The sequence below is a fragment of the Epinephelus lanceolatus genome, chromosome 20 (genome assembly GCF_041903045.1).
Source record: "Epinephelus lanceolatus isolate andai-2023 chromosome 20, ASM4190304v1, whole genome shotgun sequence".
Taxonomy (NCBI): domain Eukaryota; kingdom Metazoa; phylum Chordata; class Actinopteri; order Perciformes; family Serranidae; genus Epinephelus; species Epinephelus lanceolatus.
This window is the reverse complement of record NC_135753.1, coordinates 38,982,706-39,008,686: the sequence shown is the minus strand read 5'-3', so window position 1 is coordinate 39,008,686 and position 25,981 is coordinate 38,982,706. Positions and strand designations below refer to the sequence as shown.

Genomic DNA, 25,981 nt, shown 5'->3' with positions numbered 1-25,981 from the left:
GTCGCACTGTGAGACAGGTTCAAGGATGGCCGCTGTCAACGTCTTGCGACCAAAGATAACCTGAGATAAAATTCTGACGGTGTCAGAAATTTAGGATGACTATCTCACAGTGTGACAGCTGCTACGACCTACATCTACTAATCAACCAATAGAAATGCAGCAGGAAATGACGCAATGGTCACCGATCGCTTGCCATGGAGGTAAAACGAACAAAAAGAAGTGTGTGGAACTCCCAGAAAGAGGAAAGTTTGGTGGAGCTGTGGCAGCAGAAGCCTTGTTGATTTGATGTTTCCTCCAGCTGCTATCATGACCGCCAGAAAAAAGACGCTGCATGGAAGGAAATTGAGGAGGAACTGCAACTTCCAGGTGAGCAAGCTACCTATGGTGGCGCAGATGGATGACGTATGTTGATGCGGTGCACGCTGATGACGCTGCATATTGATGTACGTCATAACCTGCGATTCAGTAGTAAACGGCCATCGTACAATCTGCACACATCAAACTTGACGTCGTACCAAAGTTTATTAGATCCACATCTCAGTGTGTCATGCAGTGGTCTTATAAGATTGTTAAAATCGCACAGTGTATAGAAGGCATTAGTCAACTATGTCATAACTAGGACTGAATCCATATCCAAAAGTAGAATTATGCCCTGTGGTTGTATGACTCCGCCCACCAGTCCACCCTGTGGTTGTATGACTCCGCCCACCAGTCCACCCTGTGGTTGTATGACTCCACCCACCAGTCCAGTGTCTCTGACAGTCTCCATCCATGTCAGTGAAAACATGGATGCTTCACACACAGAAGATCTATACAATCAGCACAGGTTCAAGATTAGAGTCACCAATTCAGTATCTGACCAAATGTCTCCCCTTCTGTTCCTGAGATATGACGTTAAAACATGATGATGTCACAGTCAAGCTGACCTTTGACCTTTTGACCTTCATTATTTCATCCTGTTAGACATTTGTGTGAAATTTTGTCATAATTAGTGAATGAATTCTTGAGTTTTGCTCAAAAACATGTTTTGTTTTGACCTTTGAAAAACAAAAGTCTGTGTCAAATTTGAAGATATTCCCATAAGGTGTTATAAAATATTGCATTCATGAGAACGAGACGGTTTTAAGGCCACAGTGGTCTTGACCTTTGGTTTGCCTACCTATGGAGTACTTAGCCTTGAAGCCTTTGTGCGTGACACTGGTGTCAGTGCGAAATCTGAGCAGCATGGAGGAGCCAGTTGAATGTTGGGTAGAGGGTCGGGTGTTTCCACAGAGGCGGGAGATTAAATCACTGTTGGAAGTCGAGCCATCACGCAGCTCCAAGTAGTCATACACACAGCTGAGACATAAAGGAAAACATTTCTTGAAGCATTGCTAGAAGATGACAGAATATGAAAGTTCAGGTTTAGTAAGAAGGTTCCTCCAACAATGTCGGGTCTATTTTACGTCTCCAAACTCTCACAACCCCACGAGCCAATGAACTGTCAAGACATCAAAAGAATTTAATTGCAGTTTATTTGTAGGAACACAGGTTGTGCTTAAATCAAACTGATGATCAGTTTCTTTCAGGGGATGAGGAGTACAAATGAATCTCACTGCATCTATCAATAAATCAGGGAAAATCATGAAACTTTAGAAAAGAAAAGCAAAGTGAATGAAAAGGACAGTTTGGTTCCAAATACTGTGCAGTAAAAACAAGGCGCACTAACCATACACTAAATCTGAGCGGTGTAAAATAACCAAACAAGCCTGAGGAGAGAGCAGCAGCTGTACCTGGCTGTGGGCTCGATGTAGAATTCATCCTCAAAGTCAATTTGGACAGCTTCTCCATTGGGCACAGTTATGACCCAGATACAGTCAGTGTTCTGGGGGTAGTTCTGAGGGTAGTTAGGCGAAGTGACATATCCTGGAGGATCATTATCATTCAACTCAATGAAGCCTCCACACGCTGCACAAACAGAGAGACAATAACATTATGTCGGATCACTTTGGAACAGACCTGCATTACTCATTTCAGTCCTTCTCCTCACATGCGTGATAGCAAGTATTGAATTAAATGTTGTTTGCACACAAGATGTGATAACAACAAGTATATAAAAATATACATGGCAGGGATTGTGCAATAGAGAAACCCGAAGGGGCTCATGGTGAAAACCTCCCCTCTGGAATTTCAAATCTAATCTACAAATTCAGCACAGCGTTAGTTCAGTCAGGACGCGATGTCAAGCTCAGCTCACATCCCAGCTACATCAGCTGATCTCCAGCTGATCGATCAGATGATTCCTATCTCTGCAACCATGGCGCCCTATTTAAACTGCTCTGACCTGCCTACTGTTGCTGCTTCCTCTGCAAGCTGCTTTGCAACCTGCCTCCACCCCAGCTCCTCCTTTTCATGCTGTGTCTGACTTATCAATGTCATTTCTGTTTGTCATTGATGCTGCTCTGTTCTGTTCCCGCGGGGTCTTTGCTGCTGCTCTCCCTGCCTCAGGCTTTCCATAGATGCATGTGGAGGGGCAGGGAGGTGTGCTCTCTCCGCCCTAGGCCTTCCACATAGGCGTGTGGAAAGGCAGAGAGGCCCCAGAACAGAGCCATGCTGCCCAATCTAATACTGCAAATGGAAATAAAGTTTTATTTGACTAAAGTGGTCCTGACTGAACTGTGTTTGTCATGGAAGACGCTCCGTACAAATAAAGTTCCACATGACTACCCAGAGGAATATAAACCGTTCAGCATTTAATATTGTCATAGAGACGTTAACATCTTAAATGCCACATTATCTCTAGATCTAATCTACACCTCTTTCGTCTCTATAAAACCGTAGTTGGGTTTATTTTACAGTAAAGTGTGACTGCTGCAAAAAGGAGCAGCTTCTAAACATCAGAGCGAAAAATAAGAAGATGTTAACAAAAGTAAAAGATAAGAAATGTCACCAGTGAATCTCAAGGATAAGTTTTATCCCCTTTTATGTATTATTTATGTATTTATCTTTTTTACTTATTTATCGATTCATTTAGGCTATTTACTTTAATAACATCAGGATAATATTCACAACCGAAGTTGTAATCAGACTTTTCTCCATGGTTTCCAAACATAATGACAACTGCAGAGGGAAGTGTGTCGCTGACACCCTACACCTTGATGCAGGGAGCGTCATTCAGCTGTTAAGGTGAAACAAATGGAGTGACACTCTGAGACGGAGCGGGAGTGGGTAGGATCCGGTTTTGGAACGACCCAGAGAAAACAGAAATAAGAGTGGTGGTCATACCCTGACTGTGGGCCTCAAAGGTCAGCTTGAAGCCAGTCGCCTCATTGCTGGCATCAGATACAAAGTGTATAAAGAGGTTGTTGTCAGTGGTCTGGAGGAGGGAGGGCGGACTTGAACCACAGAGACGTCCCCCCAGTAGTGGAGATGAACCATCAGGACCGTTCCTGAGCTGTGGAGAAAGCAGTGAGGAAATAATTACTGTGAGTAAGAGAAGAACGGATCCAAAACCTCAGACAAGAAAAATACATAAAAAACGAAGGAATAAAGTTGTTGAACCTGAGTGTTTTACAACAGAAACAATAGAAATGGAAGGGTTATTTTTGGTTGGACAAATGTTTTATTACTATAATCAATACTTGCAAATATCTTGTGTAACAGAAGAATCAATCAGACATGACTTTGCCATCCCTGCGTTGTTTACCTCCAGGTAGTCTCCTGTGCTGCATCCAGATCCATAGCCCTGAATCTGGAAGGGGCTCTGGAAGCTGACAGAAACCTTAAAGCCAGGTGTCACCATGACATGCCAGCTACAGTCCAGACCAGGCAGGTAGTTCTGGGGGTAGCGGGGACTGTTCAGCACGCCCCTGTCCACATGCAGCAGGCCACCACAACCTTAAAAGACAAGTACTAGGATTATTATCATGTTAACATGATTAGCACCGTTGCGTGGTGTTAGCAGCAGGAGAGCGTGACAGGGATAAGACATGGGCACAAAGGTCCAGCGCTGAATGTCTAATGGACTGATTTAAAGACTGGATGACCAACAACTCTCTCCAGTTAAATGAGAGTTATGTTTTTATCACTCTCCATTTACAATACACTCAGCAGCCACTTTGTTAGGTACACCTTGCTGGTAAAAGCTTGGCCCTCCTTTTTAATTCTTGGTGTCACAGGTTCAACAAGGTGCTGGAAACATTCCTCAGAGATGTTGGTCCATACTGACAGGTGGGTGAGAAAGTGTTTGGAGCAGGGAGGAGGACTTTTAAGAGGCTTAAGCAGAATATGGCAGAAAGACAAAGAGGCCGGAGAATATTCTCCAAACACTGGATGACAGCGAGCCAATGAAACTGTACCAATAAGATGTTGCAGGGATAATGTTTGTCGTCAGTCTCATTCAGGACTGATCCAATCTCCCACCCAACACATAATAACATAACTCCAGAAATGAAAGCCATCACAACATTAAGATATCTGGCAACTGTGCAGCAGTGATGACTGGGGTCTGTCAGCAAACAATGACAGCACTTTCACAGTCTCACATTGTGACGCACATCACTTCATTTCCACACCGGGTGTCCTCAGCTCGTAGGCTCTCAAAAGGACAACCAGTCACATCTGTTAAAAGACTGAGTCATACCAACCACACCTCCTCACTAAGGTCACTCTCTGTCCCTTATTGTTCACAGTTGCTCTGAGGGTTTTCTTAAATCACTGACTTAGTATTCCCGGAGTGTTTGTGAATATGGCTCCAGGAGTCCCAGCTTACACCGTTCCTTTTGCACTGTTCAACCACTGGGGGGCACAGCCTTCACACATCTGAGCACTGCTGATATCTTCAATATCTCCAAATCACGAGGGGAGAAGAAACAAGGAAATATGTCTCAAGACAAATGAGACGTCTCTTCCTCTGAAGAGTCACGTGAAGCGACATCCGTTTGTGATGACGGCGGCAGCAGCTGATCACAGCTGGATCAGCTGTCAGGAGGCTTTATCAACAGCTGTCTGTGTCTGCACACACAGAATGTTACGTACACATAATGATCCAGTTCTCACTAACAGAGCAGCAGTGTTTCGTCTCTCTCTAACAATCAGCTGCACGTGATCAACAACCTGCGTTCTGTATTTATAATCTGTCCTGCTCAGAGTCACACAGTGTCTTTATAGGATTCATTCATTATTTACATCTGTATTTATTGATATTCTGATTGTGAGTTCATCATTTAATAACCCAGGAATATGATCATTTGTCTTTGAACACTGGAAATAATTTAATATGTCAAATGTTTCAGGGAAAATTAAAATGTTGCTCAGGAATGATCAGCCTGATTGTGACTGAATGGAAATGACAGACAGACAGATTTTGAACTCGATGAATCAGAAAACAAATCAAATATCAAACTTGTCAGTGACACACTGAGTTTAATCTCTTATCCGTCTTCACTCTGTACGAAACTGATGTATCAGATCAGTCCAATCAGCTGTCCAATCAATAACTGATATCCAATCAGGGGGTAAAACACCTCTGCTAAGGCTGCACTCATGTATCCTCTCTTCCCTCTCCTCTGAACGCCTCCTCTCTCCTCGACTCCTCCCAGCACATTTAACAAATCAAGACGTCCTCAATCGATTTCCTGGTCAAGTGATGGAGGACAGAGGAGTCAAGGAGTCGAGGAGTCGAGGAAGGATGAAGCCCTGGAGTCTCACTTATGCTACACATAGCTTGAAAGATAATTGGGACCCTGGTGTACAAACATGTTGGACACTGGTGATGTAGAAGGCAAGATACTCAACTAAAGCTTGATTTAATAATAATCCTCATCACACATTTCATTTGTTAAGCCACATATTATCTGTTTAAATGCTAAATACCCCTATTTGCTCTCTTGCTTAGAGGTAGATGAGAAGACGACTGCCACTGTCATGCCTGTATGGTAAATACAAAGACACCACCTGGAAGTAGAAACACTGGTCTGGCTTTTTTTTTTCCAAAGGTACTTAAATCGACCTCCAGGCACCTCTACAGCTGACTGATGAATGTGTTTTATCTTGGACAAAATATTCAGTGTAAAGGTAGCTCTTAAGAGGGGGTTATGTGTCGCACTGTTTTGGCCAGGACCAGTAAATTCCTCCTGATTTGTAGATTAGTTTGTCAGTCCACACAGTTGGACAGACCTCCAACCAAAACAATGCTGCTCCTGATCTGACTGACGCTTCCTGGCAGCTCTGGAGTTTTATGGTTAGAGTACTGAGACGTTTCATTTGCCGCTGCTGTAATACCTCTGGAGTAGGAGGCGTTGAAGCCTCGGCCACTAATGCTGCTGTCTGAGGAGAAGTGGATGAACATGGAGTCGCCTGTTGAGTGGAGAGAAGCTGGAGGATCTCGACCACACACAGTGGCCAACATGGGGGAGAGGCTGCTCGCACCTGAGAACACACACACACACACACACACACACACACACACAGAAGGTAATCACAGGACATACAGAGGAGCAAACAGACCTCACTCAGCAGTGTGCCGCTGTCACTGAAAACATACTAGTGACTCCATTCAGGTTTGTTCTTGTCTGTCATGGTAATGGGAGCAATCATCAAAGGCTCTGGGATTTCAGGTGTTTCTCCTCTTCTGGGATGCTATTGTTTACCTTCGTCTGTACCTCTGGTGCATCTGAGTGTCACAAACTTTCTTTTAACCGGGGGCAGGATAACAACTGTTGTGTACTTGTACTTTTTTATTTTCAGATGAAGTAATTTTACTTTTACTAAAGTCATTTTCAGCAGTATTAAATTCACATTTCAAACATCTCTTACAAGCAAAAGTCACATGATAACCTGTAGGAGTGAAACAAAAGAAAGATATTAAATTTCACTGTGACAACTTTGACCATCACTTAAGTTTTTAAAAGACACACACTTTTAGTAATGACTTTAAAAATATAGATTAATTTGGAGCGGATTATGTGAAGGTCATATATTCTAATCCTCACTTCCTGTGGGCTACAGCAACACTAAACCCCTGAGCTTGCCTGAGAAGGACTAAATGCACAAAGCTGCTATTTTTAAATATCCCATGGAGAGAGACTCTCACTGCAGCCTGTTCTATTTTGTTGTGAAAATGTGGGCGTGCAGCCTCGTTCTGTGGACGAAAAATGCAAAATTCAAAGGCATTTCATCACTGTCTCATCCTGTGGGGTGCCGTAACACATGGCTTACCGTCTCTGATGACAAGGCTGTCAAAGTAGCAGTTGGAGAACTCCTCTATGTCCAGAGACAAGAGGTTCAACTCCACAGTTGAGTCTGGGGAACGAATCAACCAGGTACACTCCTGGTTAGGAGGGTAGCTTTCAGGCCAGCCAGGAGAGAAGAGGAAACCAGGAGTGTCCCCTGTCATCAGCATTCCACCGCATGCACCTGAGATACACACACACAGGTTCAATCAGATGGTGCACACACTAAACTGAACTAGAATGACCATCCCCTGGTTGTATGACTCCGCCCACCAGTCCACCCTGTGGTTGTATGACTCCGCCCACCAGTCCACCCTGTGGTTGTATGACTCCGTCCACCAGTCCACCCTGTGGTTGTATGACTCCGCCCACCAGTCCACCCTGTGGTTGTATGACTCCGCCCACCAGTCCACCCTGTGGTTGTATGACTCCGCCCACCAGTCCACCCTGTGGTTGTATGACTCCGCCCACCAGTCCAGTGTCTCTGACAGTCTCCATCCATGTCAGTGAAAACATGGATGCTTCACACACAGAAGATCTATACAATCAGCACAGTTTCAAGATTAGAGTCACCAATTCAGTATCTGACCAAATGTCTCCCCTTCTGTTCCTGAGATATGACGTTAAAACATGATGATGTCACAGTCAAGCTGACCTTTGACCTTTTGACCTTCATTATTTTATCCTGTTAGACATTTGTGTCAAGTTTGGTCAGAATTAGTGGATGAATTCTTCAGTTATGGCCAAAAACATGTATTGTGAGGTCACACTGACCTTTGACCTTTGAAAACAAAATTCTAATCAGTTTATTTTTCAGTCTAAATGGACGTTTGTGTCAAATTTGAAGACATTTCCTTAAGGCATTCTTGAGAGATCACGTTCATTGGAATTTAACAAGTAAAAGTTCACAGTGACCAAGTTCCCTCAAAGCGTTCTTAGGATATCGTGTTCATGAGAATGGGATGGACAACCAGAAAGTACAATGTCTCTGGCTACAACTATCGGCAGTGTGGAGGCATTACAGGTACGACCATGGTATCCTGGAGAGTGACGGACAATGACCACAAAATAAACCCGGACACAAACATGAATTAATAATGAATGGAATAATGAACACAACAGAAATACTGCAGTGAAAACTCAAGACAGATAATCTGATGAGCAACTGCAAATTATGCAAAACAGTCATAAACAAAAAGTTCCTGGATGCAGAGACAGACCATGACAGAACATCCAACTGTTTATTGTTCCCAGTGCACTGACAGGTGAAGTGAATGACGTCGACCTTTTCATTACAATGCAATGTTGTGCTGGAAAACCTTTGGTCCTGGCGTTCATGTGGGTGCTCCCTCGTTCCTCTTAGAGTGCAGTCTCAGTGTGCTGGACCTGGGATGACACTGTCCCTATATATACGTGTGTGTGTGTGTGTGTGTGTGTGTGTGTGTCAGATCTTTATTTCGCAAGCAGGATGAAAGCCAATCTTGAAAACATATTCAAGTCCTGAGCTTCACATTAGGAGTACCTAGGAATTAGCACCAACTATCAAAACACTGACTGACTTCAAGTACGAGGCTGACATTAATAAGGTACAAGTTAAGCCTGTGCCACCCTGCTTGTTCAGATCTACCTCCATCATAACCAATCTATTTTTCCTCTACATCTTTGTTGGAGAGTAGCATTCATTGTGCATGTCTTACAGGTTTTGTGGTTTATGCACGAAGGCTCAACGAGACAGACGTTCTGACCTGGTGTGATGGTGGGTGGTGGTCCAGAGTCCTGGACAGCTGTCCATTCCACGAGGAAACCTCTTCCTCCCACTGAAGAATCTGTCTGGAACTGCAGGGTGACCGTGCTCCCAGAGCTTCTGAGGGGAGGGGGCAGGGCCAGACCACAGAATGTTCCAATGGGGTAGTAATGAACACTGGGGCCATCAAAGATCTGCAGACAAACAAGGATTGTGGACATAAGTGATGGGAGCTGTCTTACCAAATTGAATCTACTGCACCAAGGTGCAGCTGGTGGTAGGAAGCGGTCCGGCTTGGAGACCTCAGAATTGCATCTCTGCTCTTTGCAGATGATGTGGTTCTGTTGGCTTCATCGCACTGTGACCTCCAGCATGACCTGGGGCGGTTTGCAGCCGAGATAAGAGTCAGCACCTCAAAGTCTGAGGCCATGGTTCTCTGCCAGAAACCGGAGGATTGTCCCCTCCAGGTTGGGAGAGAGTTTAAGTATCTCAAGTGAGGGAAGAATATCAGCTTCTTAGTTAAAATGGCTGGAGTTGACCATGGACTGACATTCACTGTTTGTAATGTTGTGTATCTCATCAACTGAAAAAACCCTTTGATTTGCACTTTGATGTGCAATCGATGATGTCGTGTATGTGGATCCATTTTAACTAACGGATAAACATGACTCAACATTGTGAGTGTTTAAGTACTCATGTACTCATGCATCTAAACAGACTTTGACGTGGTGCTGCACACATTCCAAACCATTCTCATTCCCAGGTCATCATCTACCGACCGCTGGACATTTGATATCGACCCCTTTAGCGTGTTTATGAGATGCGTGATAATGTTTATGAGATAGTATAAAGAAAGTGTGTGTAGGGAGGTGAGGTGGATGGGTCAAAAAACAACACGACTTTCACCCACGAGACCACAGTTTGTGTCCCGTGTGAAACCAGAAGTCAGTGCTGTTTTAACACACCGTTACCTAACTTACGTACCTACGTCCTGTTGCTTTATTGTAACGTTACAACATTAACACACAGCTGTCGCACACTGGTGTCCATCAGGTGACACATTATGATATGAAACAAACTTATTTGAGGGGCGTGACAAAGCCTTGCTATTGGACGACCTGGGAATCACAACAGGTTAAACATTCTGTAACTGTTACAGCTAACATCAAGGATACTGTGTGATTTCACAGCACACAGAGTCATACTTTAAGGTGGTCGTAGTTGCAGTCATGCAGGTCCTCTATGTCCATGTCCAAAAAGCGGATCTGGATGTAGCTGTCTCCCTCCACAGTTATGGTCCAGCGGTAGTGGGCATTATTGGGGTACATTCTGGGATACAGTGGGGAAGCTATCTGACCAAACTCCCCCTCCACATCATTGCCATACACTGAGAAACAGCAAGAAGTTCAAAGTTAACTCACACATTATTAAATGCTGGTGACACATTTCCTGTTGGAGGAACTACAGCTGATAAGACTGGTGACACTCACAGTGTGAGAAGGTGGCTCGAAATCCTGCTCCGCTTACAGATGCGTCTGAGACAAACTTAACCCACAGGATGTGACCAATCACAGAGGTATAGTTGGAGGGGAGCGAGTTTCCACAGAAGCGACCAACCAGATGGCCAGTGGAGTTGCCCTCTCTGATTTCCAGGTAGTCATTTTGACATCCGTAGTCTCCCTGCAGGTGAAACATACTGAACAAAACACAAGAAGACAGTGAATGATATTTAATAATAACATTTTCTCTGGATACAAAAACATCAGCCAGAGATTCATTATAAATACAAAGAACATGTATGAAACATTTAACGGAACTGAGCCCAAACTGGGAACATGCATGTTATCTTGCTGGCAACCTTCTCTATCTATTCTTACTGTGAATCAGGATCCGTTACATAGAGCCCGATCTGATCTGATCCTCTGTTTTATGTCACATGTCAAACACGTGTTTTTACTTGCAGAATTTTTATGCTCGGCAGCCCAACGAGTGTAGCTGTCTTAAACTCTCCGTCTTTCCATCACTCTGCATCCTGACCGCTGCGAAACACCACGTGCCATAAACAACAGCAAAATGCAGCACAAAACTATGTGTTAATGAGCACTTGTTTCATTTCAGCTCAGTGCGAGTCTCCTGCATTGTGCTGTCACCTGTGGTGCACAGTGTGTCACCGCAGGCTGAGGAGGGACAGAGACAACCAAACTCACCTCGCCACTGCAAGTGCAACAAAAGCCCCGTGAGCAAAAAGCCAATGAGATTAATTTATTAATGCAATCCCTGCAAAACCTGTACAGACGATGAAATTAAATACTCAGTGAATCACAGTTCATTCATGTTACTCAGGCAAAGACTGCACCAGAACGCTAGAGAAATTCAGCAACAAGTCCAAAAAGATTCAAGAGAGGGATTTTTATTGCACTGCAGAGCTATTCAATTGTGAAGCAGAGGCTATAATCTACACTGGATTGATTTAAATAATTTCAAGTACTTGAAGTGTTCGCCGTGCAGCTGCATTATCTAGGGAAATAGAAGTATCAGGTAGGGACTCTGTATCGGCAGCAGTACTCAATATCAAATGACTCAGATCAGATGTGTAACTGACCCTTTGCTAAGTACCGCCCTCAAACGCATCGACCAACTCTGATGCAGGGACGCCAACTTTCCAGCTGCGCTTCTTCATTTTCAGACTGGTTTTGTGGGTTTCAGCTCCAGAAAAAAACTACACAGTGAACCATGAGGTCAGAACACGTTACACCATAGACGCTCAAATTGACTTACATAAATGAGAGCTGGATACGGTTCCCTGGTGAGCTTATGATGGTCCACACACACTCCACATTGGGCGGGTAAGCATCTGGATAGTTAGGACTGTTAAATGCACCACTCTCCATCACCAGATCTCCTCCACAACCTGAGCACAAGAGGCAAGAGCAATGAGTTGTGGAGCTGCTGTCTGCACCAGGAATTTGTAATGATCCAGCTGGAACTGTGAGCAGCCAGGCGGTGTCTTACTGGAGGTGGATGCTGAGTAGGTGGCTCTGAACCCTTTCCTGGACACGGAGTAGTCGGAGATGAAGTTGACCACCAAAGAGGTACTGAAGGATGTCACTGGATGAGGTATTTCGTTTCCACAGTAGCGCCCTGAAAAATTAGAATTTAAAGCTACACATGTTTCTCTGAAGCAGCTGACGTGATACATTCAAGCTAAGACTCTGTCCTCTGCCTGGGGTTTATTATTTGCTTCTGACATTGCTGTGTTCAGGATGTCTTGGGCACAGGTGAGGTCAGGTAGCGACCAGTAGCGATGGCCAAATGAAGCCTCATGAAGCATTTTCTTTATTTTATGAGCCCACCAGATGGCGCTTTTTGTTGAACAAAAGGTTGCCATTCTTTAAACCTCTCTCTTTAAAACATGAGTGCCATCTAGTGGCCTCAGAAAATAAAGAAAATGCTTCATGAGGCTTCATTTGGCCATCACTAGGGACCAGGTGCCAACACGCATCCAAGAGGAAGGGACCAAAATCACACACACAGTGCATAAAAACACACATTTAGCGAGGTGAATCACCGAGTGGACAGAGGTGACGCTCAGCTGGAGTTCAGTCAGAAGACTCTTTACACTCTCAGCTGACTACGGGCGTCACTCGAAATTAATCCAACCAGATTTTGCAACAATGTCCTTTAGCCAATCATATCATTGCAGTCAAATTTAAAAGCATTTTCCCTCTCTGATGCGTCCCTCCTCACACCCAGTCCTGCTCCTCATCCTATCATCCTTCAGCCATCCATCTCTTCACCTCCACCACCAGCGAAATAATTTGCAGTTGGAAAAAAAAGTCATATATTACAATATCTTAATATCGCACTAACATCCTATCATGGGTCCTCTGGCGACCTCTAGCATCTTTTCCCGTAAACATGCACGTCACAATGGGGTCTGATGAAGACATTCTTACGATTCATCTTGTGTCTCAAGTCTCTCCTGACTGAGCTGGGGTTGACTTTCACTCTCACTGGTGATACTGTTTACAGTTATCAATAATTCCTGCATAGTATATCTTCAATGTGAGGCACACAAACCCTGTTCTCACTGACTGACACACACACACACACACACGCAGAGTGTAGCTCACCTATGACAGGTGCCTGGTAGTTGTCTCCATCCAGGATCCTGACAGCGTCATGGGAGCAGTTGGAGTTGATCATCTCCAGCTCAAAGTCAGTGAACGACAGGGTCACATGGTTGACTGGCCACAGAGAGACAAGTCGCATGTTGAAAGAACATTTTGTGTGTAACACCGTGTAAAGAGCAACACCTCCGCTAGTCTGAGGGCCTTTTCTAACACCACTCACATGGCTCCTGTGCTCTGATGATCCAGCTACAGTTCTGATTGGGTGGGTACTGTGCTGGGTACCGTGGTGAGGCGATGGACCCACCGTTATCGTCGGTTACGATGGTTGCACCACAAGCTGTTGAAAACAAACAAACAAACAAAGTGACATGGTCCTCCACCCCTCAGCCAGCAGAGCATGAGAGCTGAACTGGTCACCCACATGGATGATTTGAAGACGTACAGAGAGAGGATTCATACAGAAGGTGTGAGTGAGACAGACATGCTTCTTTGTTGTTGAAATAACCACTTTAAGCCTGTTTTGAATCGGTCGGGATGAGAGTCAGCACCTCCAAATCTGAGTGGATTGCCCCCTCTAGGCAGTAGGTGAGTGTGAGATGGATCGACGGTTTGTTGCAGAGTCTGTGCCGGACCGTCGTGGTGAAGAGGGAACTGAGCCAGAGGGCAAGGCTTTCAATTTACTGGTCCATCTCCGTCCCAACCCTCACCTATGGTCATGAGCTCTGCATAGTGACTGAAAGTATGAGATCGCAGATACAACCAACTGAAATAGGGGGTGTCTGGGCTCAGCCTTAGAGATAGGGGGAGGAGTCAGACATCCTGAAGGGAGCTCGGAGTAGAGCCGCTGCTCCTTCCTGTTGAAAGGGGTCAGTTGAGGTGGTTAGGGCAACTGATCAGGATCCTCCTGGGCGCCTCCTGTTAGAGGTGTTCCAGGTGCATCCCTCTGGTAGGAGGCCCCGGGGCAGACCCAGAACACGATGGAGGGATTATATATCTCGTCAGGCCTGGGAACGCCAGAATGCGCCTTAATGATTGCATGGCCAGACCGATCTGCGGAGCGAAATCGAATATGAGCTCACGAGATTAGGACGGTTTCACCAGGCTAGAATCCATCAGCAATTCTTCTTTTGTTTAATATATAGGCTGAAAGTGTGTGAGGCAGAATGCATCACGCCTGCACCTGTAAAACTGACACGATCCGCCTCACGGTCACGTCTGGTGTGTTTTCACTCAAGATCGCAATCATTTGCTTTACTCATGGAAAGCTGAATAATCTTTTCCACCGCGTCTGAGATCAGTTGTGCATGTTGTGCGTCTGTATGTCAATGCGACGGTAGTCTGAGAAAAAAACTGTGTTGTGATGTGATGTGAGCAGCACAGCACTTCTGAGATTCTGAAAGTCTTGTAGTCGGCGTTTGGCAAAGCGTGAGCACTGAACACCGATATCCTCACCTTGAACAGGCAGTGTAAAAGGGGCTTAAGTGTCAACCCTTGAGGCCCCTCACAACTCTGAATAGAATTAGCAGTCACATAACGAATGAATGAATGAATGAATGAAATCACAAGCTTGTTTAGATCGATGTCCTAATTTTAGAATGGTGACACCTCTCGTACTGAAAGAGAGTTGATAGGTGGATTGACTGATTTGATATTTAATCCATGTTGTAGTGACAGAGACAGAAAGGAGGCCTACCCTCAGAGAAGCGAGCGCTGAAGCCCCGGTGGCTGCGGCTGGAGTCGGACCTAAAGCGAACGTAGATGGTGTTCTGGGTGGAGGTGATGGAGGGCGGGAGACTGGTGCCACACACACGGGCGAGCAGAGGAGAAGTTATGGTTGGACCATCGTGGATCTACAGAGGGACACACATAATGTTTCAGTGAAGCTGTGAAGCCTTATACACCAAGCACAACACACACACACACACACTGAGGGCAGTGGGCAGTGGAAATACCATGCAAAGCCCTGGCCCGCCCACTGGGAGCAATCAGGATTCAGGTCATGCAGAGAGTCAAGTCCCTCACCACGTGAAGGTGTTTCCCAAACACTGGACGGGCTCAGTCAAATCTACTGGTGAGTTTAGGGCAGTTTGAGAAAAACATTTCCTGCCTGGGAGCTCGTACCTGCAGCCTCACACTTTAATTCATTTCTTGAACCTGTCCTTCTCCACAGAGCTCATGGGCATCATGTCTTTGGCTAGAAAGTATGACACTGCGTCTGTTATATCTCTGCTCCTTTTCCGTCACCTCTCATATAGGATTGCCGTGGCAGGAAGAAGACACTAATGATTGCTGTTTTAGTGCAGCCTGCTTGCGCTGCCAACAGCAGCAGAAGTGCTCGGCTGTTGAACGCTTGTTGGTGGACCTACTGCTGTCTGGGCTCTCAGTGTAGTCACTGGGACGCCACTTTTTCAGGTGACGGAAAAGATTAGTCAAGTTTCTCGTCCTGGTTGGCACCGACAGATGACATATTTTGCAGAACGTCTTTGTCTGTGCGTCGTCACCTTTCAAGTAGCCAAACCACTTCCAAATTATTGATTTTAATCCACAATACGTCCGTGTATGCGGATAACATGAGCTCTTCTTCAGCTTCACCGCTGTTTTGCTCCTCACTCCACGCTACTTCAAAGTGAAACACTGCAGATTGACTGACAGGATCTAACTAGGTCTAGTTTATCATCCGACTTTATAATATGACTTCAGTTTATCATCGACATACGTTTTATTGTGATCCCATTTCGAGATCATTTCACCGCTCAGCCCTGGGTGAATTCCCCAGTATTTAACCTTTATCAGTGAATCAAGCTGTAACTAATCCACATGCAACCACTGGCATTTATAAACCACTGAGAAAGAAAGAAATGAAACGAATAAAAGGGGCTGGGAGCTCCAACGAAAACAGCACAAATCAAACGTTCCTAAATCAGTCACTCACAGCCACGTAGTCCCAGGAGCAGTAGCTGTGATGTTCAATGTCCAGGTCAGAGAAGTTGAAGAAGACACGATGGTTGGGATCCACACTGATGACCCAGGAACAGTCCACATTGTTGGGATAGCTGCTGGGATAGGATGGAGAATGGATCTCCCCAGATGGAGCAGTGACTGGGCCTCCACAGCCTGCAGGAGCAAGGACAGTCGATTAAAGCGGAGGTTCTCATTCTTTTTTCTGCCACAGAACAAGATCGAGAACATACCGGGGAGCCCGTCATCTCTGTGTCTTAACAATAATTTCGCCCAGACTATTTCTACAGTCTTACTTATGTAAGAAATGTATTAGAAATATATTACAAATGTTTTAAAAATATTTTAAAATATTTTCCTTCAGTGTTCAGAGAAACATTGTGTTTCTGTATTCAAAAACCTGTTTGCCAGTTCTCTGTTAGATACAGACTTTATTTCACTTGTGAATTCAGTAGTGATGGCCAAATGAAGCCTCGTGAAGCACTTCCTTTATTTTCATGAGCCCACTAGATGGGGCTTTTGTTCAACAAAAGGTTGAAAGCACACTGAATTGCCATTCTTTGAGCCTCTCTCTTTAAACCATGAGCGCCATCTAGTGGGCTCAGAAAATAAAGACAGTGCTTCATGAGGCTTCATTTGGCCATCACTAGAATTCATAACTGTTGTTACCTCATGTACTGTAAAAAAAAATAAGATGTCCAGCTAAACTCAACCCACTCTGTCCCTTTAACGAAACACACACACAGTCTCTAATACTGTCCCCAGAGGGACGGCATGCACACCCAGTCATTCCACTCACCTCCCTGAACTTCAGCCCAGCTTGCATTGAAACCTCGCCCACTGACGTAGGCGTCAGACTTGAAGCGCACTGTGAGCAGGTTGCCGGTGCTGGAGACCTGCATTGGGTTGGATGTGGTGGTGCAGAGCTGGGCCAGCCGAGGAGCCAACAGGTCCGGACCACCGTACACCTGAGGAGAAGTCAGGTGGTGTTCAACAGGCCGACTACAATACCATTCACTCTTTCAGAAAGATCAACAGCAACACTGCCGAGTCATTTGTTCATAGAGTAGATTAGCTGAGCAATTTTCTGTCAGGCATTTTACCTGTAAAGTGAGTTTTGAGTGAACTTGCTAAACCCCGTTTTTCCTGTGTGTATGCGCTGGCGTCATACATGAAATACATGTTTAAACTTGTCTTTTTCTCGTGATAGGCGTGTTGTTGTGAGGATAGAATACACCTGACAGCGTTTTGCTCTCTGTGGATTTATAACAGAAATAAACCTGAGTTCGATGAGATATTCTAGTGTCCAGTGTCTGATTGTGCACCAGAACATCACGCAGTGTGGTCGGGGTCTGCAGGCCGTTCAGCTACATGTTCAGAAAATTCGATGAATTGTTTGAGATGACTGTTTTACTGTTGGGTGGTAGAGTCACTAAAGTTACCTCCACCTGAACCAACTACCACAGTAAAATGCTTCTAGCACAGTCTGACACCACGTGTCATGGACTCCCAAGATTAGAGTCACCAACTCAGTGTCTGACCAAATGTCTCCCCTTCTGTTCCTGAGATATGACGCTGAATATTAAATTAAAGAAAAAGTGTTTTATGATATGATGTCAAAGTGAGGTTGACCCTTGACCTTCGGGACTTCATTATTTTACCCTCTTACACATTTGTGTAAAGTTTCGTCATAATGAGCGTATAAATTTTAGAGTTATGGACTAACTAACCTTGACCTTTAACCTTTGACTACTGAAATCTAATCAGTTCATTATTGTGCAAGTAAACGTTTGTGCCAAATTTGAGGAAATTCCCAAGGATGGGACGGTCCCAAAAACCAGTTTAAACCACCTGGATCAATGCTGCAGCGAGCCCAGTTTTTATGAACACACGCTGCACGCTAACAGATAAGTTCGCATCTTACTTCCAGCACATCGTAGTTGCAGTCTTGGTGGTACTCCACATCAAACTCATGGATAGTGAGGGTGATGCTGCTGCCCGCTGATGTGGTGATATACCAGATACACTCCCTGTTTTCTGGATACCTGTTGGGGTAGTCTGGGCTGTTGAAGGAGCCACTAGGACCAGAGAGCTCCCCACCACAACCTGCAGGGACACACAGAAAGTCACACTGGTTCACACTAAAGCCCTTCAAACATGGTGTCGCATCAGCAAGTTCGATATGGCTCTAGACTCCCACGAGAGCTTCTCTGGAAATACAGCGTATATTTTCAAGAGGTGCTCACAGCAACTTGATCTTCTTGAGCCCAGTCCACACCAAAGATTCTCAACAAGATATGTTGAGTGTCAGGTGACACCATCAGCCGGCTTGAGTCGAGCTCAGACTGGCCACTTCACACCGCTGATAATTTCCTCTGCAGAGTTTTAAATCATTTTCATCTCGTCACAGATCTTTGGTCTGAACTGGACTTTAGTAAAGTCTGTGGTCTCGTGTTCGTCAGCAGATTTTAGAATTAGTGCACTAAACTATGGCTGAGAGTGTTTTAACTTTTCACCTCCCTCCCTGGTACAGTCATCTCAACTGTACAGTCAAGAATAAACTCTCTAGGATTGTGACAATGGCAGGTACAATAGTTGGTCATCGTGTAGTTGGTACATCAGTAATGTCTCATAACAGACGTTTTCTGGTCTCATCCTTTGAATCACACATTAATACATATGACACAATGAATTTCACTGACATTAATCTACTGGAGTATCACAGTCTTACTGATCATATTTTTTGTGCTCATTGTATATTTTTCATAAAAAAATCTTAGCAAGTCCAGATGTCTGTGTGTCTCCCTCTTACCGTTCTGGTACCACATCATCTGGAAGCCAGACATGGAGACAGAGGAGTCTGATCTGAACGCCACGGTGAGAGTTGAGCCTGTGGTGGTGTTGGCTGGGGGGGGGTTGTATCCACAGAAGGTACCAATCAAAGGAGCTTGCTCATTAGGTCCATCGAAGAGCTAGAACAGTGATATTTGACAGTGGTATGAGTGGGGAGCGTATTTGACTAAAATAACAGAAAAACCAACAGTATAACACTCCGACACCATCACCTTCAAACTGAGCGTTTAAACAAGTGTTGCTGTCAGTGTTGGTGACCCCCGGACACTCTGCTGACCGAAAAAAGACTCAAAGTGACCAGAGAAATACAAAATAAGGAGCAAAACATCGACATTAAAAATAGGTCTAAATGAGCATTTACCACAAATGGCTCCTCTGCAGTGGGCTATTTATGATTATTTGGTACTGTAACGCTGCAGTGTTGGCAGCGAAAGCAAACAAATTTGTCTTTGCACTATTGAATTTACATTAAAATCAGAATTTACATTGCATTAAACGTGCACTAGGATGCGTTTCACATCATGACTATGATGTTCAAACAGCTGTTTATCACCAGTTTTCAAACGCGACCTCCCTGTCATACATTCTCGTGTCAGCACGGTGGACGCGGAGCCTCCAAGCATTCCTATGAGACAGCGCTGAGCAGGTTTTTTTCATGCAGCAAAGCGAGACGCTCATTTAACAAATGCGTCAAAATCGTCACTTCCAGGGAGGCTCACCTTCCCTGGGACCTAATGCAGCGGTAGGCGAGAGAGGACGCTCGGTGTCTGCATGATGATTGGAGGAATTGTCTAAAAGGCTGAACCCCTTTGTGACTGACAGCGCTTTGGAAATACACACCGGCATCGTCACGTTTCGAGCTCAGTCCCATGCGGATATTTGCGAGTGGAATCTTCTGACAGAGTACCGTCCGGAGTTCCTTATTTCCATAAGCCATATAGCTCATTTTCACCTTTAAACTCTTTGTGTTGCTGCGGTTCTATGGCGTGAGTGTGGTTGAAAAACGGCTTCAATTAAATGTTCCTTTCCTAAGTTACTGCCTCGCTACAATATGACACATTTTATGATGTAAACTTAAAGTGAGCTTCCCCTGTTTGAGAGACCAGCAGCCGCCACCGGTGTAGCTGCTGCCATGTTGAGGCAGAGGGTACTGTGTGTAGCTCTGGTTGAGGGTGAGAGGCTGTCAGCAGATAAACAGAGATCTGTGTGGGTACATGAGACCCTAAAAAAGAGGCTGCGTCATGGGGAGTACCACCAGTTGGTAGTGATGGCCAAATGAAGCCTCGTGCAGCATTTTCTTTATTTTCTGAGCCCACTAGATGGCGCTTTTTGTTCAACAAAAGGTTGAAAGCACACTGAATTGCATTTCTTTGAGCCTCTGTCTTTAAACCTTGAGCGCCATCTAGTGGGCTCAGGAAAAAAAAAAAAAAGGTTCATGAGGCTTCATTTGGCCATCACTACCAGTTGGTCCAGGAGCTGCCACACCTGCTGTTTTCTATTGAGATGGTGCTAACTGTGCTTTGTGAAGTCGTATAGCTCTGGGTATCCAGCAACCACTACCACCAGTTTCTCCTCCATTGTTTACCAACTGTAAACTTGTTGTAGTGACCACCACAGAAGCCCCGCCCCTGAAATTATCCTATTGGACAATGGGAACAAAGCGGAGATGACATGGGACGCTTTACCGCTCTGAGTTAAAGTTTTTAAACCTGAGGAGTTCAGAGCGCTCCAGTAAAAACACCAGGCGCCTAAAGCGCAGAAACATGAGGTGTGTAGCAACGCGAAAACAGCGATCAAAAAGCTTCATTCTCATTAAAAACAAATACAAAAATGCGCCTCCAGCTGCTGAAACACACGATGGGGGTCTAAATCACGTAGCTCTCCTGACACTACTCATCAGGATCTAACGGTAAATAATATCCTGCATTAGTTTTCTGTTCGGCCACTTGCATTCATGTCCTGAAATATCTGCAGCGGTGCCTTCTGCACATGGGAGCATAACTATAGAATCGCCACTGACCAAGTATCAGTGTTTGACAAGTAGGGGGTGAGACCAGTTTGGTTTTTGTCAGCAACACACTGCTGGCACCAAAGCCCCCATCAATTCATCAAATCATCAAGCTCACTAACTGTCAAGCTAATGTGGGGACAGGGGATCTGTGAGTGCTGATATCTGTCAGGGTCTTCCTTCAGTAGATGTGGCTGAACAGTGTGTGTCTGTGTACCTTGACGTAGTCGAATTGACAGCTGCTGGAGGTGGCCTCCAGCTGAAAGGATAAAAAGGTGTAGTTGACGGTGTTTCCGCTGCTGGCCTGGATGGTCCAGCTGCACCTGGTGTTGTGTGGGTAGCTGTTGGGATAGTTCAGTGACTCCACCACTCCTATGTGTCGGCCTGAGATGAGCACGCCGCTGCATTCTGAAAACAAACACAACCGAACGCTAAAGCAAAACACAACAGGCTACAATACAACACTCATTTAATCTGAACCACTGCAGTGGAGTCTGAGGAGTTCAGTTAATATCTGCTACAGTCATATGTTGCCAACATGAGAGGAACAGGATTATGGCTTTATGACTTAACACATGTTTTTGTATGAATATCCCAGACTCATGTCAGAGATAGAACGATAAGATCCTGGATTTATTTGCAACGCTCTTCCTGCTGTTTCCACAGTCCGCACACCTTCATCAAGATGGACACAGCATTTTAAAGCTACCATAACAAGTATTCAAATATCAAACCTATGAAATTTTATCATAAAAACAAATAATGGGCCTCATTCACCAGCTGTTCTTAAAGCTCCAGTGTGAAGGATTTACATCAGCAGAAATGGAATATTATCCAATAATAAGGATTTCTTTAGTGTAAAGGCCCCTGAAAATAAGAATAGTTGTGTTTTTGTTACCTCAGAATGAGCCTTTCATATCTACATAGTGAGCAGGTCCTCTTCTACGGAGATCACCAAGTTGCACCGCCATGTTTCTACAGTAGCCCAGAACGGACAAACCAAAGTAGTTGGCAGCCCCTCTGCAACGAGCAGCGCTAGAGTCTCACTGGCATCTAAAGTGAAACTGTTCTACTCAGTGTTTGAATCACCAGGTCCATTTGACCTCTGTGACTGATTTGGCTTACAGTGGTGATGGCCAAATGAAGCCTTATGAAGCATTTTCTTTATTCTATGAGCCCACTAGATGGCGCCTTTTGTTCAACAAAAGGTTGAAAGCACACTGAATTGCCATTCTTTGAGCCTCTCTCTTTAAACCACAAGTGGGCTCAGAAAATAAAGAAAATGCTTCATGAGGCTTCATTTGGCCATCACTAGCTCACGGTAAAAACCTCCTGAATGTCTGGATGAGAAAAGGGTGAGCACAAAAAAAAGACGTGTTGGGGGAGTCGCCCGATCCGACATGCCAAACGGTCGGTGAAACAATTTGTAACATGAAACTGCTTCACACAGCATTTTTACCGGTTTCAGAACACGACATGAATCTGACGTAGACTTTTGTCAGGAACTTTCTCAAGAACATATTTAAGAAAAGACTTCTTAGTGAATGAGGCCCAATGCTTTCATTATAGACACATATTCACATACAGATTAAGATTTATAGCTCATTTAAATTGTTTGTGAAAATCTTGTTTAAAAAATGCATTAAAAACAGGCTGGATGTCCTCGTTCAGAATTCAATGTTCTTTCCCAGCATGTCTGCACAGATGAAGAGTAATAAGTTACTTTCAGTCCTTTACATTTTCTTTAGTCTCTGTTTTGTATATTCGGGGTTATAAATCAGCACTTTTATTTCTTTACATTTTTACACACTCAAAAACTTTTGTTGGCTTATTCTTTTTAATTCAAATTGTAATCCAGCTTTTTCTCCTTATGTAAATATCCAAGCGAGCACCAATAAAATGGTCACAGAAATGAAATGAACACACCTGTATTTAATTAAAAAAAAAAGTCATAATGAAATGTCACACCGTTATCACCTGTGGTCAAATGATGTCAGTCATGTTTAAATAGAATAAAAGAGGAGAGAAAGAAAAAGCTGTGTGCCACTGCAAACGTTTGTTTTTTCAGTAGAACATTTTGAACTCGAACTAAAGTAGAAGTAAAATTAGTCAGAAAAAATACTTAAGTGCATGGTATTTGCAAGAAACAATGCTTTGACTTGATCACAGTTTGGGCTCCTCCACCTCTGCACATCTGCTAACCTGATAAAAAGCTTTGTCTTTATTTCTTTTAAACCTCCTTCAGCAACACACAACCTTGTGTTCCAGAGCTGACAAAATATAACATAATACTGAATGATCACACTGCGCTATTTGCAATACCCTGCCAGCCTCTGTGTGTGTGTGTGTGTGTGTGTGTGTGTGTGTGTGTGTGTGTGTTTTCATACTGGCAGTGTACGATGCGAGGAAGCCTCCTGCGTTGACGCTGTTGTCAGTGCGGAGTTTGACGTAGAGCTGGTTGCTGGAGGAGTTGATGGTGCTGGGCAGCTCACTGCCGCACAACTTGGCCAGCTGTGGAGAACTGCTGCTGTTACCATCATACACCTGAAATAAAAACACGCACACAGTTATTAAACGACGAAACAAGACTAAAATTCCATCGATGTTGAGTCTATTGCATCAGTAAATAATAAAGAAAACTAAACTCACACTTTAAAGCATTTGAAGTTGACTTGTATCTCCACAAAGAAGTGATTTTACCCCAAACCTTTGCTTTCACACAGGAAACAAACAGTGGTCTCCTGGGTGAAAGTCCAGAGTTTGTTTGACCCCTCCCGCCCCACATAGACTTTCTTATTCTTTCTACTACAGTAGTTGCCAAAGGCCGCCGCCCGGTACCTGAAATACTACTGTGAAAGGTGCCTCTGTGTGTCGGTGTCTGATGCCTGTAAACTTCACATCTTCATTGGTCGACTACAAACATGACGTATCATGTGAAACATGGAAGTAGCTACATGCCCATTAGCCCACAGCGTCATTAACAGGCGGCTCGCTCAGTGTGTGACGTGCACTTGGAGATAAAATATAGGCCTATATTAATGAAGGTTCATTAGTACGGTTTGTATTTCTCTGTAATGTAGCACAGTGTTAACAATGTTACTGATACTATTCTTTCTCACACCTTCAACTCAAACCACCAAAATATATCATTTAATCATTACATTCATATCAGAAACATGCAGGAGACTAGTCCACTGATGGACCCTGATGAGGACTGTTGGTCCACTGATGGACCCTGATGAGGACTGTTGGTCCACTGATGGACCCTGATGAGGACTGTTGGTCCACTAGGAACAGTCTTAGTCAAGAGCAGCCCTGGTTGCAGCGATATACCAGTTTCTATGTACACCGTGATGTAGAAGTGTACTGTGTACATTTGTTTATCCCCTTCCATCAACAAAATGGTTTCAAGTTTCAATTACAGTCATATAATGTTTGCTTAACCAACAATAACCCTTCTGTTTTCATTCCTTTAAAGCAATGGTTCCCAACTGGTCCAGCTAGGGGGTCCAGATTTGGCGCATTCACACCAGGATAGTCCGATTGACTCGATTCGATTGGGCGGGGAATGCTGAAAAATTTCACACCTTCATTTGGTCGGTTCACTTTCACACTGCACGTTTTAAAGTGGACTCAACTGCCTGGACAACGTCACGCGGTTACAACAACTGCTCATTTGGGGGCAATATTGTCAGAGACGACCACTGACCAGAAAGAGAAAAAGCATGAGGAAGAAGAAAACCATCGATTGGCCGGACTGAAAATGGAAATCCATCCCCTTCAGCCAGCTTGGTCACCACAAACACAATGGAGCGACACCAGATTTATGCAGTCTTGGGGTTTCTGTTTTCAAACCTAATTCCGACCTTTTCTGTTTTTACCTCTGCTTCTCCTGGTTCGCCCATGGCTTTGTTTTTTTCCTACCCAAAATGCACTGTGCTCTACGTCACTTCCTCTCTTTGGTTCGCTGGACAGTCAGTTTGCATTTCCCACCGTAAGCGAACTGCACCAGGGTTCAATTGCAAGTGAACCAAGACCCCCACTTCTCAAGCGGACCAGGGTTCGCTCATTTGGTCAGCACCAGAGTTCAAATGAGCATTCACACCACTCCAAACAAACCGAACTATCAGTGGAAGTGGACCAAATAGCGCCAGTGTGAATGCGTCCTTAGTCATCAGTTTGAGGTCACAGTTTAATACATTCAGCGTCATACTTGCGCTGGTCAGGTGGTCAGAAAACCTGGTTTTACTGCACAGGGTACCTTCAAGTAACATTTCCACAGGTACTCACTTTATTCCAGTGCACTCACTGCTGTTTTTCACCCACTGCCATTCTTATTAGAACACTTTTAAGAAGCCTAAAGCTGAGACCTGCGGGTTTTCAACTTCTTGCTGCTCTACATGAAGCCTTTCAGCTCTTATATTTGTGCTTGGACCGCATGTGTTTCCCCCACAGCTCCCCATCTAAGTCAGGACTCACACACCGTGAGCTACAGTACTCACAGCCAGGTAGTCATAAGCACAGGTGGAGCTGGACTCCAGGTGAAACTCAGGGAAAGAGAGGAGGAGTTGGTTGCCCTGGTTGGTCCTGATGGTCCAGTAGCACTCAGCATTAGGGTGATAGGGCAGGGGGTAGTTAGGGGAGGAAAAGCCTCCAGAGGCAGCTGTCAACACTCCGCCACAGCCTGGGAAAGAAGAATTACATCAAACGAGCAGGCGTGTGTGTGTGTGTGTGTGTGTGTGTGTGTGTGTGTGTGTGTGTATTTGTATTCTAAAGCTAAAGGGTGTGACTCAACTCAACTTTATTTATACAGCACCTTTCATACAAACGCGCAGCCCAAAGTGCTTCACGTGGCAAAATTGGAATGACACAGACACAATTTAAAGAAGAACACAAACAGCTGAACATTAAGTTTAAGCAAGACGAGAAAATTACAACAATAAGACAATAAAATATTAAAAAAAAATAAATAAACAAAACAGAACAAACCAACCCGAAAAAGAGTCCAAAGAATAAAAAGTAAAATGAATTATCATTGCAACTTCAACATCTGGAACATCTGAATTTACATGTT

General features: G+C 44.5%; 1 protein-coding gene across 1 annotated transcript in view; it reads right to left on the bottom strand.

Moving 5' to 3' along the window:
* Nucleotides 1–25,981, bottom strand: part of cubn (cubilin (intrinsic factor-cobalamin receptor)) — an 85,091-nt gene that overhangs the window by 24,701 nt on the left and 34,409 nt on the right. Inside the window, exons 25-45 of the mRNA XM_078162848.1 lie at nt 25,410–25,591; nt 23,295–23,451; nt 21,125–21,315; nt 18,859–19,018; nt 17,971–18,152; nt 16,846–17,014; nt 16,021–16,202; nt 14,782–14,938; nt 13,309–13,425; nt 13,089–13,202; nt 11,968–12,096; nt 11,734–11,866; nt 10,446–10,651; nt 10,161–10,342; nt 8,957–9,149; nt 7,198–7,395; nt 6,262–6,408; nt 3,686–3,876; nt 3,265–3,433; nt 1,773–1,947; nt 1,160–1,338 (exon numbers count right to left, since the gene is read on the bottom strand). Of these exons, the coding sequence (XP_078018974.1) occupies nt 1,160–1,338; nt 1,773–1,947; nt 3,265–3,433; nt 3,686–3,876; nt 6,262–6,408; nt 7,198–7,395; nt 8,957–9,149; nt 10,161–10,342; nt 10,446–10,651; nt 11,734–11,866; nt 11,968–12,096; nt 13,089–13,202; nt 13,309–13,425; nt 14,782–14,938; nt 16,021–16,202; nt 16,846–17,014; nt 17,971–18,152; nt 18,859–19,018; nt 21,125–21,315; nt 23,295–23,451; nt 25,410–25,591 (3,513 nt within the window). The remainder of the gene's footprint in view (nt 1–1,159; nt 1,339–1,772; nt 1,948–3,264; nt 3,434–3,685; nt 3,877–6,261; nt 6,409–7,197; nt 7,396–8,956; nt 9,150–10,160; nt 10,343–10,445; nt 10,652–11,733; nt 11,867–11,967; nt 12,097–13,088; nt 13,203–13,308; nt 13,426–14,781; nt 14,939–16,020; nt 16,203–16,845; nt 17,015–17,970; nt 18,153–18,858; nt 19,019–21,124; nt 21,316–23,294; nt 23,452–25,409; nt 25,592–25,981) is intronic.